We start from the raw sequence: 15,329 nt of genomic DNA on the forward strand, positions 1-15,329 counted from the left end.
ATATTTAGATATTTCCAGCAAGGGTGACTCCACAACCACCATGAGAAACCTATTCCAGTGATGACTCATTCTCATGGTCAGAATTTTTTTCTTACAGCCAGATGGAACTTTTCCTGAGCAACCCATTTGCCCTGTGGATCCCTGTACTAACCATCACTGAAAAAACTGTGACTAGACTGCCCTCAGCCTTCTCTTCCCAGGGCTGAAAAAAGTCCAATTCCTTCAGCCTTTCTTTCTTCAACCCACTAAATGTTTTGGTTGCCTCTTGTTGAATCCTCTGTGGTTTCCCAACATCTCTCTAGAACTGAGGGAGCAAAGATGGGACACAGTGCTCCAGGTGTGGCCTAACAAGAGCATGGAAAATAATCACATCTCCTGATTTGCTTGCTGGGCTCTTGCTGACACAGCCCAAGGCACAGCTTGCCCTCCTTGTACCAAGGGTGCCAACTCCACACCCATTCTGATGGGGGAGGAAAAGGACAATTGTGGTGTGGAAGCAATAAGAAAGGCATGGAGACATCTATGGGAGTGTATTTAGGATTTGCAGACAACTGAGAGAAGATGAAGAAACACACTTGGTACTATGCAAACGTAAAGGGTCTCATTAAAAATTGAAGAAGTTAAATACCAAAACCCCAACCCACACCTCTCCAGCGTGTTTCTGGTATTGGAGCCCTACATGCTTCAGTTTTCAGGGCAACCCATTCATAAGCAAACAAGCATTTCATATCTCATTACAATGGCAGCAGCACATATTAAGTTCAGATGTACTCCTGGGACAGATCCCTGTGGCCAGGAGCAGCAGACAATCTCCATTACTTGTTTGCACAAGCCAACCAAGGATCCGTGCAATGAGCTGCTGACTCCATCCCATGCACTGCTGGCAGTGACTTTATACACTGCTGCCTGCTGTAATTAACTTGCTTTTCATGTGGACAAGACCAGCAGCTCTTCTACTGCTGCCATGATGGGTTTTACCCTTTTTTTTCTGTACCTTTTATGTATTCTCATACCCTCAGCAGGCATAATCTTAATTCTTTAAGCCTGGTATCTCAGCACAGTCCTGGTGTTCTGCTAGGCCAGGAGACCAAACATTTGGGCACAAACCTCACAGCTGGAGGCTGGAGAGCCCCACCACCATCCTGAGAAACCAAGGTCCCCTCTAGAACACATCCTGCAAACTAGGATTAGACCTGTCTGGGAGGGAATACTGTAGAATAGGGACATGTCACACTATTCATCCAAGCCTCTCTTTGGGACAGCTTCATTAGATATGCTAATTTGCAAGGTCTGGAAAATTGTAAACATGATCTGTGCGTGTGCATTTCGGCGTGTTCCACCTTGAAGAGTTGTTGCACCATACAGATCCTCATTAAACACCAAAGTAAAAACCCTTCATCTCTTAACTGTGACTGGCTCTTAATTTTGGGACCATGAAAAAGGCATCACCACCAAAAACCAAAATAAAGCAAAGAGATAGAAAACAAGCACTTTTATCAACTGCTAGTGAAACAGAGAGTAGCACTTTGTCATTTCTGTAGAGTACAACTGATTTCCCTCCTTGAATTGGCAAAATCTCAGTGCCTTGAAGACTAAGATTAGCTTGAAAACTGTAACTCACCACAAATGACAACAAAACAACCTGAGATTATGTGTCATTTTTAACATCTCTGCAGCACTCTGGAGACTCTGAAATTGCATTTCAGCCCCAAAACACAGTCTTTGGAAAGTGGCTACTGCTGACCCACCCACAGAAGGGACGGTTTAAAAGTTTTCAGCTTATACACATTCACTATCTGGATTGTACTCAACATAATTGTAATGTTTCTTACATTTAACCTTCCAGGTGCTACCATTAATTAAGGTTTTCAATACAGTCCACAGAATATAACACTCCATAACTTAGCATGGTTGGGTGATTCTTTCCACACACTACCCAGCCCCAAAAACCCCCACGTTCCTTCCCCCCACCACTCCCAACTCAATTACACCAGCCAGTTATTCACTGAAATGGAACACGAAGGACTTAACAGACTTTCAAATTAGGATAAACTGAAACATTGTATTTATGTTCTGCTGCACTCCTGCCACTCTACATCAGCAGCAAAGCAACTCATAACTCCTGTCAGCAATTGAAGCACTATTCAAAGCCAAGAAGCAACTGTGTTAAAAAAAAAAACAAAACCAAAAAACAAAACCAAACAAAAAAAAAACAACAAAAAAAACCCAACCTTACACTTCCTTACTCAGACCTGCTTCCTTTTCGTATCCTGAGTCTTATGTGACCGCAGAGAAATAAAAACATTAGCTCTGCAGAGTCACTGCCTCCACCCCTGCTAAGCCTCAGCAACAGCACTGCTGCTTCTTCATCAGCTGCATTACTGGGAAACCACATCTTCCCTCCTGACTCTCACAGCTCCAAACCAGAGCACCTCTCTCAAGTTCCCTGGGCCCTCAGACTCCATTAAGGATAAAACCATTTTGCACACACAGCAGCTGCAAATCTGTCAGGGTACCAGAGATCATGTGCCAAAAACATCAGCTCCTGGAACTATCCAAAGACACTGGCCTCTCTTTCCCTAGGCCACTGAAAACTGGCAAGCCCAGAAGAAGGCTAATCCACATCCCCAAAAATAAGGAAGACAAAAGCCCCAGTCAGGTGCCTCTTGGCATCAGAACACCATTGCTGACCTCGTTCGGCCCACAAAAGCTTCAGAAAGATGAGGACTCTCAGAGCATGGCTGAATGAGAAGGATTAGGAACAATTCCTCTTCATCTTGACAACTATCAGAGACTCACAGGCTCCTCCTGAGCTCAGGAAGAATTGTGTGACCCAAACACTCCAAAAATGGCAACCCCGTCAGCTGCCCCAAATTTCTCCCTTTCCCCATTTCCTCAACAGAAAAATGACCCTGCATCGAAAATTGGAACTTAGAAAATGCATTAACAGGCTTCCATGGAAGAAACACCTCTCATCAAAGATTATGAAACTAACAGCAGAAGTCTTTGAAAAAAAAATATTTCCCTTTCCCTGAACTTGGAGTTCAGTTGTTACTGAACAGACAGGCACAGACCAGCACAGAGCTGCTCTGCATCAAGGGTGATGGAGCAGCACTGCCCAGCACTTCAGAGCCACAGAGCCCACACACTCAAACTCCTGCAGGGAAAGGGAGCAGGCAAAGAACTCACAGCAGTGCCACGGCTCAGCAGATCCCAGGGACTTCCCAGAGACACCTTCAGCCTTCTCACTTCCTCCCAGATGACACTGACAGTTACATGATACAAAACACTGCTCTGCTCTCTGAAGGTCCTTAATGATCAGCAGCTCTAGAAACCCTGAAAAATGCTGGCCCTCGTATTTGGAGAGCAACTGCTCGTGCCCTGCACACCCATTTTCATCCCCGGCCTCAAGAGCACGCAGGAGGAAGGACAGATCTTGCCAGAAGTAGTGCATGGGATGTTCAGAAACTTATCTTTCCCAAATGCATTCAGGGGAGATGGTGCAGAGACTGGACACAATCTGACCTTCAGCTCCTCAACACTGAGGAGACAAAGGCATGAAGGAGTCAATTCTCCTAATTCCCAACCACCAGCAAATGCACTAATTCCAACTACTTTCAGTTTTCCCTTCCTGTCAGGGAGGACTGTGCTACCACCTCCCATGGCATTATTCTGAATCACCTCTGGCATAGGATTGTTCTTTGGAGTCTGGCACATGGAAACCAGGAATTAACTGAAAAACTCACCTGTAATTTCAAGACATAATGAAGCCTAAGTCTCATGAATTCTGGGCACCATCAGATTTTTTTTCACATCGAATTCACACTTTGCAAAGGTTGAAGTTGCCAGTACTGGCGTATTTATGTCCTACTACTTCATAAGTTGTCAAAAAAATCTGCTGGCTTTTAGTCAGCTATTCTACACAAATCTTTATAACATTTCTACTCGGCTCTAGCATTGTTATGTGTACAATTCATACCTCTTCCATTTAATTTTAAAAGACCCTGAACTGGAACTGGAATAATTCAGTGTGAATAATACTCTCCTTCGATAAATCTGTTAAACATGGTTTTCCAAATCTAATGATGAATCCTCAAAATTTTATTTTCATTTTTATAGAGTTGCATATATTAAAATATGAATCATCCTTACAGCCAACAAAGCAATTTAGCAATGCTGAATGTAATTTATTTAGCCTGAAATAAGTTTTTCTTTGATTATGTGCAAATTGCTATGTGTAGTTTCTGAACGTATGGAAGAATCTAACACCTCAGGAGAATAAAAATACGCTCTAATGATATGAGTAAAGTATATGGATAACAGAGACTACTACAAAATTAATCCAGACACAAAAATAAAGTCAACTATTTCACAGAACATTCAGGAGGTTTGGGATCTTTTTACAGATAAAAAACAACAGCATGTCTAAATCTCTCTTGGCTTCTAATCTGTCCATGTGAACCCCTGAGCATGTATTTTTAATTCAGTAGTATTAAAAGCAGTATCTGAATGACAATCACAGAAATAAATAACACAGACTTTGCCACCACAAAGAGTTACATGAGAAAGATCCTGCTTCTGACATAAAAATAATAATTTTAAAAAATGGTAGCATGGGAAAAGAGAGACTTCCCAGAATTGCTCCTGTAAAGCTTCTTCCAGAACCTATAGCTTCAAAGGGAAAGTAAAATGTGATGACAGCAGATCTGCCACCAGAGGATGGACACCAAAACATGGCATGTATTCAGTGCCCTGGAGAAAGAAGAACAGCCCTGCGTTGCTACTCCAGGACCCTTGTGCACTTTTCCAGAGGGATCAATGCACAAAGAGCCTGCACACACACAAGGACTTGCCAAGCAGGGCCTTGTCAGCAGGGGAACCTGGGGGAGAAGCAGCACCAGACAGATTTATTCCAGGGCCACTACTCTTCTGATGCACCTCCACGGGCTCAGCAGCACAGCCTTTTCCTTCCTCTGCCTTCGTTCTCGAAATGGGAACCCGGTTCTCTATTTAATCATAACTATTTCCTCTTCTTAAATCAGTTTTAGGGAAGGCTTCGGTGAAAGAACACTTTTCTAGGCTTGTTGTTTGCTATGCTGTGGCAATGTTAACTGCTGCAGTTGGTGTTTGGTGGCTCTGCTTTGATACCACAGTGACAAAGCAAAGTGACAGGTAATGACAGAAATCAGAGACTTCATTGCCTCCTGCAGAGCAGGGCTAATTGACACCTCTGTCTTGAAGAGCACTGCTGTCTGAGTTTTGAACTTCACCCAATCCAGGCCAAATTTAGCCATCACTGTTGTAAATTTCTGCCAGACACCTTTTAAATAATTTTGAAAAAGAGAAAATAAGAACAGAGCAGAGGGAAGTTAGTACAAAAGCTGTTTATGTGGCCTGTGGCAGCAAAGAGACATGGGAACAGGACAGAAGGAAGGGCCATGGAATTCCACAGGTAGTACATTTTGCATTATGCAGAAAAGAGAGCAAGACAAACCAGGCTATTACTGGAACAATTGTATATCTTCTTAAATGATGCTCACTTCTGCTTCAGGTAATAGAGCTTTATCAAGAACAGCATCCTAAATTAAAGAGGGATCCAAACCTTGTAGACTTGTCCATACGTGCCATTTCCAACAACCTGCACCAGTTCAAATATTCCTGCAGGGTCCTGCAAAAAGCAGAAGAAATAACATTATTTGGATTAGAGCAACCACTTCATAGCAGAAACTAATTGTACACCATCAGAATGAAATATCTGAGGCACATCTCCTGATGTGTTACACACTAAAGGGAAATTGCCAAATCACAGGGTAAGAAATGTATGAATATTTACATTTTCAGTCAAGTTTCACAAAACTCTGTACACAAAACAACTTGGTGAAGATTGGCAGGATGGCACTACAGCAGATACAACAAATAAATGAAGGTGTGTGAAAAATACTGGAATTCAACTGCAGACTCAGCTTACAGTAGAATAAGGAGAAACTCCAGGTTCCTAAGCCTTCCCACACTGAACTAGCCTGGAGGCTGAGCTGCTGTGCTCTGCTGTGAAACACTTGGTATGAACAAGGCAACACAGGAAAAAACCTGAAGAGCAGAATTGAAAAATTTACAATATAAAGCACCCGAGCTCAGTTACCTTAGTGAAGGGAAATGTACCAAACCAGGCAACCTTAACTCACAGGCAGGCTGAGAACACTCAACTCTCCTGTTCTGCAAACATAAAGTGAATTTGACTGAGGTATTGAACTCTTGGCTTTGAACCCAAACTAGATTGCTGTTAATTTACGTAAGAGATTAATGAGTCAGGATCAGTCTACCATTCCACATGAACCAACTTCCACCCTTGTGCTACAGCACCAGCTGCAGTGACACCAACCCCTGCAGCACCGCTGCAACCCCTCAGGTACAGGCAGCCCTCCTGCTGCAAGGCATGGGCCATGCTCACTCCTCAACCACTGAGTGCATTAAAAAATCTGGTGCTTCAGTTTAAACTCACTTGAGTGATTTATTTAAAACCATTAAGAACTCAAGAGATCAGTTTCTTGGTTTCTGGCTAAGGCATTTATCACTCAGCTCATTTCTTGCCATGGTATCACTGAGAGTGATATATTTTATATAAAATATTATTAAATCCATGTGTCAGTCTTACCACATCTGTTTCAGCAATTTATCATGTCAGTTACTGCCTATTGGTACTGCTGAGGGATGTGATACAGAAAACATTACCTCAGAAGTACAATTTCTATGCCCCTCGTTGCAAAACATCCTTTTTTTTAGAGGTATCAAACTATTCTCCCCTCCACTTATATGTTAATCTTTTAATATAAGTGATTCTTTCTTGATATTGGATACAGAAATGTTTACCTTGGCAAAAGCCCAGTGGAAACACACAGGCTTTTTTTCTGAGCAGATTCTACCTTTATTGGCACAACTGTCATGACAAATGCCAAGAGCTTTCAGAGCAACACAGCCCAGACTTCCATAACTGAAAGTACTAATGAGTTCATTTGGTTTTAAGTTAAATGAGTTTTAATCTTAAACTTTCTGGACTGTCAATCTTACAAGACCTTCTCTTTTTTAAAAAAAGCAACACGTAAATCAGATCAAGATGACTTACTTCTGACCCATGCAGGTCAGTCTGTGTCTTTTTTCCCCTGTCACTTATTTTAAAATAAGGCAGTAAGCCTTCCAGAGTTAAACCCAATTCCAACAGCCCTCACTAAAAAGGAAATCAATGGGAACACTCACATATGGACTTAAGCACAGGCATAAGAATGCCTACAAGCCTGGATCTCACTGAAGTTTTCTTTACTTTCTTCTCATTTCCTCATTTTATGTTTTGACTAGTCTGGATATAAAGAAATGCTTTACTTCAGTGGGGCTGAAGTCAGCAAATAAACCATTGCTACTGCTAAAGCAACTGGTGGGTGGCACAAAACCTCAGCTTCACGTGCAACCCCTGCACAGAACTGTGCTCTGGGCAGCTCATGGTCCAGGCAGTGAAACGCACAGCAGCTCTAAGGAAGTCTCCCAGTAAAGGGGAGTTCCATGCACAATATCCACTGCACTCCATGGGAAGCATGAGCACACCCTAATTCCCCACCTCTCCTGCAGAAAGCAGCATTGCTGAATTAAGTGCCCACAGTGCACAGAAACCCAGAGGAACCTAAACTGCATTTTCAACTTGGACTTTCCAACTGCTTCTCTCACTTGAACGTGTGCTGTCTTCACTCTTCTTCTCTAAGCTTATTTATTATGCAAATATAGTAATTTAAGTGCCTCAAAATTAGCTTCTCTTTCCTCTTTCAATAAATAATAAACTTAATTCTGATTCAGCATCCTAATAGTTTGCTTCTAAAGGCTTCTGACACTCCAGGAAAGACCCTAACAATTATCTAAATAAACATTAGCATTAAAGTTAATACAGTGCAAATCCTATCCTGCCCTTGCTAGCAAATTGAGCATTAGCACCTCAAGCCTCCACAGGTCTGAGTGCAGCCAAATACTTGGTCATCTCTCTTCTTTTAATCAGGACACCACAGTGAACCAAGCCTTGTTAAGAGTCATCAAGGATATTAATCTGGGCTCTGGTCCTTGGATTGCCTTTGTTTGCTTGGATATCAGCACTGCACTGTTTGCTGGCATTGTTCACAACGGGCCACCTTCCTGATTGTCTTGGAGCCACATATCATCGTTGATGTAGAGCTTCCTCCCAGCTACCACTCAAGCCCACGGTCCAGCTAACCCTTCACCAGCCAGCACCTGCCCAGTTGCTGGATTCCCTTTGAAAGATGCCAAAATACTGGCCTGAACATTCATCACTCTGAGGTTAATTACCATCACACACTGTACCATATGGTCACCACCGTGATTTCCCTCCAGTCACCTGCAGCACACAGAAAGCAGAGCAAGACTGCTGGCCCAGAGGCACCCAGGCCACATCCATCTCCTCTGCAAGGCAGAATGAAAAGCAGCAAGAGCGTGACCAAAATGCACTTTCCACATCCCTGCAGCTAAAGAAGAGCCAGGTGTCTGAAGCACAAGTTCTTCTACAGGGCCTCTGGAGCTCAGCACCTAATGCAGTGTTCAGGGCGTTTTAGCCTCTGACTGCCCTGGTGAACCCAGCAGTGTTAGGAAACCACAGGCCCCTTGTTTTCCAGGGAACACCCATTTGGAGGGGAGCAGGGCAATCTCAGCTTGAAAATGACCCCACTCACAGCTGTGGGAGGCTGGAGCACAGCACCCAGCAGCTCCCACTGGCCCCAGAAACACCTCAGACACAGCAAAGGCAAGGCACCTGTCTCCCATTTCCTACTTAGCACAAACCCCAAACTCAGGCTGCTGCCGTGCTCCAAGGGGTTTCTCCCAAAATGAGACATGTATCCCTTCCCCCGTGGAGGCTGAAACTCACAGTGCTCTCAGCTTTGGAGGCTGTGAATCAGATGGTTCTGTCACAAAGCGCAGTCTGCTTTGCAGAATGACTCCTTTTCAAACTCACACTATCTCCTTATTTATTTAAGGAGATGAGATTCATCTGCTAAAGCCCTAAAGAAGAACTTCCATTATTTTGCCTTACACTCCATAGCAGAGCCAGACTAAACTTCTGCTTGCTTAGCCAGAAGCCTTTTGCCATCCTTCCTAACTTTACTGTCCGTGCTGCTTTTCCTCTTTCTGTCTCCAGTCTGGAACACCCTCCTCGCCATGTGAGTATCGCAAAGGCTTCTCCCAGCCCTCTTTCTTTTTTCTCTGATATTTTTAGAAAGTGGCTTGCTTTGGTTTCACTGTCTGGGGATGACTGCTTTTTGCCACAACTGAACTCTTCCCTCCTCTTTTGTGGAGAGCACTCCACAAAAGACCTGCCTGGGTTGGACGGGCTGCTCAGTGCTCAGCTCCTATGTAAAAAGGGCAAGTGGAACTCGGGGGCATCACACACAGCCCTGTCACCCCTTTGTGGATGTGAAACACTGACAGCACAGCTTTTAATCCGGCCGAAGTTTGGCTTACATTAAAAACATAAGAGGATAACAATAAAAAATTCACAGCAAACAAGGTGGATGCTGACTTTTTTAGCTTGGGGAAAGGAGGGGGGGCATAAAAGATCTCAAACTTCAATAACAACAAAAAGGCCACAAAAGCCAAACCGCCACGCATATATTTTCTTCCAGAAGCTCCTCGTTTCCCATTTGTTTTCTCTTCACGAGCACTCGCAACATCTCTAGGGATGTCGGTAGGAATTATTTGCTGTCCTGGCAGGGGCAGGAGCTCGGCGGGGCAGCGCTCCGAGCAGGGCAGCGCAGCGCTCCCGGGACCCCCGCTCCGGCGAGGGCAGCGCGACCCTGGAGCCCGCGGGCAGCGGCAGCGGGGGAGCCCCGAGGCTGCACCCCGAGCCCCGCAGCACCTGCAATACCCGTGCGGGCCGGGCAGCATCGCCCCGCCGTCCCCGCCGCCGGCTCGGATGCGCCGCGGTCGCCGCGGAGCCGCCCGGCAGCGCCGCTGGGCAAGCGGAGCCCGCTCGGGCAGGCGGGTGACGGGGCGAAGCCTCGCACACGCCGCGGGGGCGAGCAGCGCGCTCGGCGGCCCCGAGCCCGGGGCACGGTCCCCCCCGGCGCAGCCCGGCCGTGCTTACCCGCAGCGCCGCCAGGTCGATGCCGTCCAGGCTGCGGGCCATGGCTCCGCCGAGCTAGCGGTGCCGCGGGCGGGCCCGGCCGTGCCCCGGCGGGCGCAGGGAGCCGGGCATGCCCGGCCGGCCCCAACGCCCTCCCCGGCCCGGGCGGCCGCCGCCGGCAACTTTAGCGGAGGGAGCAGCTCGGGAAAAAGTTTGCGAGGAAGTGACGTGCGGCGCCGGCGGGGGTCGGGGCCACCTGCCGCCGGCGGGGCGGGGGCGGCCGCGCTCGGCCCCCAGCGCGCTCCCCGCGGGGCGGGAACGGGGCTCGCCTCGGCGGGGAGCGCTGCGGGAGCTCCCGCTCGCACCGCCCCGCGGGGCCGCCCAGGGCCGGGCCGACAGCGGGGACCCCTCCGGCGCCGCAAGCCGCGCTCCCGCACGGGGCCACGCACCAGCCGCCAACCAAACCCAAAACCCCCCCAAAACTGCAGTGACAGCGTCCAGAGAGGAGGATTTTATACACACAGAGCTGAGACGCTGCCAGCCCCTTCCCCTCGGGTGGCGGGCGCTGCGAGCACGAGCCAAGGGGGATGACGGCAGCGATGCTCCCAGAGATACTCCCCGGGATGCTCTCAGGGATGCTGCCTGCGATGCTCGCAAGGATGCTCCCAGGGATGCTGCCAGGCTCGGCTCAGCCCGCGGCCCCACGCGAGCGAGGCAGCAGCCGCTCCGCCAGCCCGGCCCGCAGGCGCATCCAGCGCGGCTCCGCAGCCTCGCTGCCCCTCAGAGCCGCCTTTCCCCGGTAATTGGGACCGAGGAAGATCACGCAGTAGTGTAGCAGGCTGGAAGGACTTGTGGGTACTCTTGGGCCTCGTATTTACAGACAATTACAAGTGGAAATGCATATTACTGAGACAAAGTCCTTAAACATTCCCAAGGGATGCTCAGGGCGCTGTTCCCTCGCAGAGAGCAAGCAAAGAGGCTGAAGTTCTCAATCAGTACTTCCACAGTTGCAGACATAAAATCAAGACAAAGTGGTTGAAGTGTCTTTGGTGCCCATTAGCACACCAGGACGGCTGCAATGCCAGCAGCGAGGGGCAGTGTTGTAATAAAGGCGTTTGGCAATTTCCTTGAAAGAAGTGCTGATGTATCACTCAGCTTCAAAGTATTCTTGTACAACAGCCCACGTTGGGTACATTATCGCTAATGTGACCCTGACTTTGTGCGCTCTGCCTGCCTTCGGGCCAGCATTTGGAGGCACTGCTAAAGAGTTGAGGCCAATCACTGCATTAAAGTGTAAGTTTGTTGAAGAACTAAACGTGCAATGCAGCAGAAATCAACACACAGCAACAGCCCAGCCCCCTGCTCTCCCCTGGGCAGCATTTAGAAAATTCTGGCCCTCATGTCACCTTTGTCAAAGCTAAGCCAGAGCTTTGCTCCCCATTTGAGCCTTCCTGCCTTACATAAATACATCATTAGCCTTTCTGCTTGTGTTATTTCTCACAATCCCTATTTATCTCTCCTCTCTAACCTTCAGGCTGTCCTTTGTCTCCTGCCACTTTCCACTTCCTTCCTGCCTCCCAGTGAGAACGGGTGTGAAACTCCCGACTGCTCTCTACCCAACGCCCTCTCTCCCTCTCCATCTCTTACATCCTTTGCTAAAATTAATCCTGCCTGCCTTGCTCACCTCTGATGAGTTCTCCAACTTGAGGATTACTTTCCACTTGACAGAAAGCTCTACCCCAAAATGAGAAGTATTAAAGTGTTTGGAAGTATAACATGGTTTGTAGTATTTTTGCAGGCAGGTCCCACAATCCCTGCCTTGTGCTTTTACCACCACATTTCACTGCCTTCCCCCTGCTCCCTGCTGGGAGTTTCTGTGGGTGTTCCAGTCCCACTCACACCACTGCAGGCAGGGCTCTGAGCAATTCTTCCTTTGCTTCTGAGGAAGGCAGAGCATCATTTCCCCATCAAGGCCTTGCAGGTCTAACAGAAGCCACAGCTGCTTTTGTCACTCACAGCAGATCTGTTGAGGCTGCAAATGCCACCAGGACAAGGGTACTTTACATAGTAGAACCAGATTTACAAGGCCTGATTTCTTCACCAGCTTGCTGACTGGTTCTACAGACACAGAAATGTGCTCCAGGTGTCCCCCACGGCCTCGTGCCCTGCTCCTGGCAAATCCTTCCCAAAGCCCTGACCAAACAGGGTGCTTGTGCTGACCTGAGCAGCCTCTCCCACCTTGCTCTTCTGCATGAAGCTGTGTGGCAGAGCAACTCCCAGGAATCAGAAATTCCATGCAGTAGTGCAATTGTTAATAAACCCACTTTCACCTTACCAGTAATAAAAAATGAACAGATTCCCTTAATGATAAATTCAATTTTAAAAATACCAAAGAAACAAAGCATAACAAACACAAGAGACAATTAAATGCTACCTGTACAACTTTCCTCTCCAACAGCCATATTCAAAACCCTAAAGCCAAATTCAGCAACCAGAGACCCAAACATAAAATCCTTTCAAATGTCTGTGTGCATGCAAAGGATGTTTTGTATTAAAAGGGAAGTGCAAGAATGAAGGGGAAAGAACTTCCTTTGTTTCAGCAAAGGAAATGCCATTGTACCCCAGAAGTACTGGGCTAATTCTGAGCTCTTCTGTCATCATCCTAACACAGATTTAGGTCCATAATAATCCTACCAAGAGTAATTGCCCCTGCCAGATGTGACACTCAGTAAAGGAAGAGAGTGTTTAAAGGTGAGGCTCAAATTGACATGCTGGCTTGTTTCCTCTCGCTTTGTTTACTTTGGGTCTTAGCTACAGGTGTGAAGCTGGCAGAGAAATAAACAAGATAACTCATAAGATAACAAGATTTCTAGCCTACAGGAAATAAACAGTTTCTTAAACTGGGGGCTGAGCCTGAAAAGGACAAACTGACTCTGAACTGTAAATTCAGAAAAATTATCATTCAGAAAAACTCCAACACACAGGAATGTTTTATTGAAATACTCAACCAGATGGTGCTCAGGGAGTGGACATCCCTGCCACTCCCATTGCTGTGGGAGCAGCCAGGCTCAGCAGCTCATGCCACATCTGCGACTCCAGAGCCAACCCTCTGCATACATTTCCCAGAATTGTCAGGATACAAATCAAACACGAAGCTCAGAAACCCCAAAGCTCAAGTAAGGCTCCCTGCTATAGAGGTAGGAGACAAATCCCTCCTCAAGCTTCTGGGTCCCCCTGCTCCCAGCTTCCTGGTGGAGAGCCATCCCAGTGTGCCAGCCTTTCCCAGGACTCCTGTCTGCAGCAGCTCCCCAGCACGGGCACCACTGTCAGACAGGATCTCCATGAGCACCAGCTTTCCTTGGCACTGGAACGCTCCCTGAGAGATTTATTTTGCTGGAAGTTTTCTTACCTTCTGTAAGGAACCTGCTTTATGCCCGTGCCTGAGGCACCTGATCAGATTGATGCTGACACTCCAACATCAGCACTTTTCTCCCAGGATAAAAATATTTCACAAAATTCTCCATTACTTTTGGCTTTTATCTGAACTAGAGATTTAAGATATCTCCTTAGTGCTTCTTTAGGGGACAACCCTTGGCTGGATAAGGTTGCACATTAAAAGCCTTCAAAGCCTTGTGTACAGCCTGGATGTCAGCTTGGTAGCAGCCACACCACACCAGGAGCAGTGGCACATGCCAGGAGCACTATTTCATGGCCACAGAAAAGCAGAGAATACTTTTATCAGGTCACACCTTGGAGAATACCAGGATAACTTAGTGCAGCTGCTGCAAAATATTTTTGGACTGCGAAGGGAAGATTTGAGTTTCAGGCCATGGACCTCCACTTGCATTCCAATTTAGTTAAAAGATGCAAAAAATATGAACAATCCACTTAATATCTTCAGCATTCTTGGGACCCATCCCTACAGTGCCTGGAAATCACAGTGAGGTGTCATTTTCAATGCATTGTTGGACTGTGCTCTGAATATTTCTCATGCTTTCTCCTATTTGAACGAAAGAAAATTCCCACTTCATTTCCACAGTAAGGCTGGGCCAGAAAGTCATATTTAAACCTGGATCTGTCTTCAGATTTCCACTTTGCAGAGACTGCTGCATTAGGATCAAGAGACAGGGTTTCTATCCTGAGTAAGGTGGAAATACCAGAGATCCAGACAAACAAACCAAAGCAGTCATTTCCCGTACAGTACTCAGAAGCACATACAGTAGTTTTCAGCTCTTTAAAAATTAAATAACTTTTTTTCGGTTCCTGGCAAACATGCTAGCTCAGTTTCACAGGATATCCAAAATGAGACCAAGCAGCTTCCTTCCCAAAGGATTCCTGAGTGGACAGGCAAGCTGGAAAAAGTGTCTCTGACTACTGTAATCCCAGCCAGGATGTCCCCTTCATTTGCCAAGGCTAAAACTTAATGTGTAGGTGTCCCACAAAACATGCATTACTCCAAATGCCACTCACTGGGACTTTTCAGGAGTTTATTTTCTTTCCAGTGGTACTCAGAGGAGGCAGCCTGTGCCAGGCTGTCCCCACACAGCTCGGGGAGCAGGAGGAGCCCTCCTCTCCCTGCAGCACCGATAGCCCTGACCCAGCACTTCACAGCATTGTTTCAGCTCAGCCATTCGGGGTTTCTCAAGGAAACAAATGCTGCACTGGAGGTTTCCAGTTTCCCTTCAGCCCAGCACACAGCCCTGCTCTCCCTGAAAACAGCCACAGCAACCCCTCCAGGAGAGGAGTCGTGTCCTCTGTAAGGATGGTGTTTTGCACTCCTGCCTTTGGACTCTGGTGCAGCACCAGCTGAATCCTCAGCAGTGATTTTGTGCCATGATACATTAATTATATAGATAACTGCTTCCCGGTGTGAAAGCTGTTTCTATTCTTTTGTCTCTCCATGAGAATTTTTCCTACTCTGCTTTTCTTTCCTTTCCTGTGTCACTGAGTATTTCACTGTGGCTCTGCCTTATATCAGAACACCAAGTCAGTATCTGCCTGCCACGATGATACCAGTGCACAAAGGCTGGCTAGCAATTTTGCAAAATAAAGATAATTTATTGAAATAAATTGAACTCTCACGTTACGTATAACTATTGTATCTTGCTGCTGTGCAGCCGTCTGCCTAGTTGGAGGTTTTTCCCTTCCCTCCCATCTTCTGCAAATTTATTTCTTCATTCAAAATAAGAACACTTTGAAACACTTTGCAAGGAACAGTAGC

The 15,329-nt window shown here is 46.8% G+C and overlaps 1 protein-coding gene across 2 annotated transcripts in view; it reads right to left on the bottom strand.

Moving 5' to 3' along the window:
* The window catches only part of NRK (Nik related kinase), an 89,572-nt gene extending 79,155 nt beyond the window's left edge, over positions 1-10,417 (bottom strand). For both annotated transcript variants that reach the window (XM_038164568.1, XM_038164567.1), the window contains exons 1-2: positions 10,130-10,417; positions 5,603-5,668 (exon numbers count right to left, since the gene is read on the bottom strand). In XM_038164568.1, coding sequence (XP_038020496.1) covers positions 5,603-5,668; positions 10,130-10,171 — 108 coding nt within the window. In that variant the 5' untranslated portion in view covers positions 10,172-10,417. The remainder of the gene's footprint in view (positions 1-5,602; positions 5,669-10,129) is intronic.
* Positions 10,418-15,329: the final 4,912 nt, after the last annotated feature.

Source organism: Motacilla alba, chromosome 4A (assembly GCF_015832195.1).
Source record: "Motacilla alba alba isolate MOTALB_02 chromosome 4A, Motacilla_alba_V1.0_pri, whole genome shotgun sequence".
NCBI lineage: Eukaryota > Metazoa > Chordata > Aves > Passeriformes > Motacillidae > Motacilla > Motacilla alba.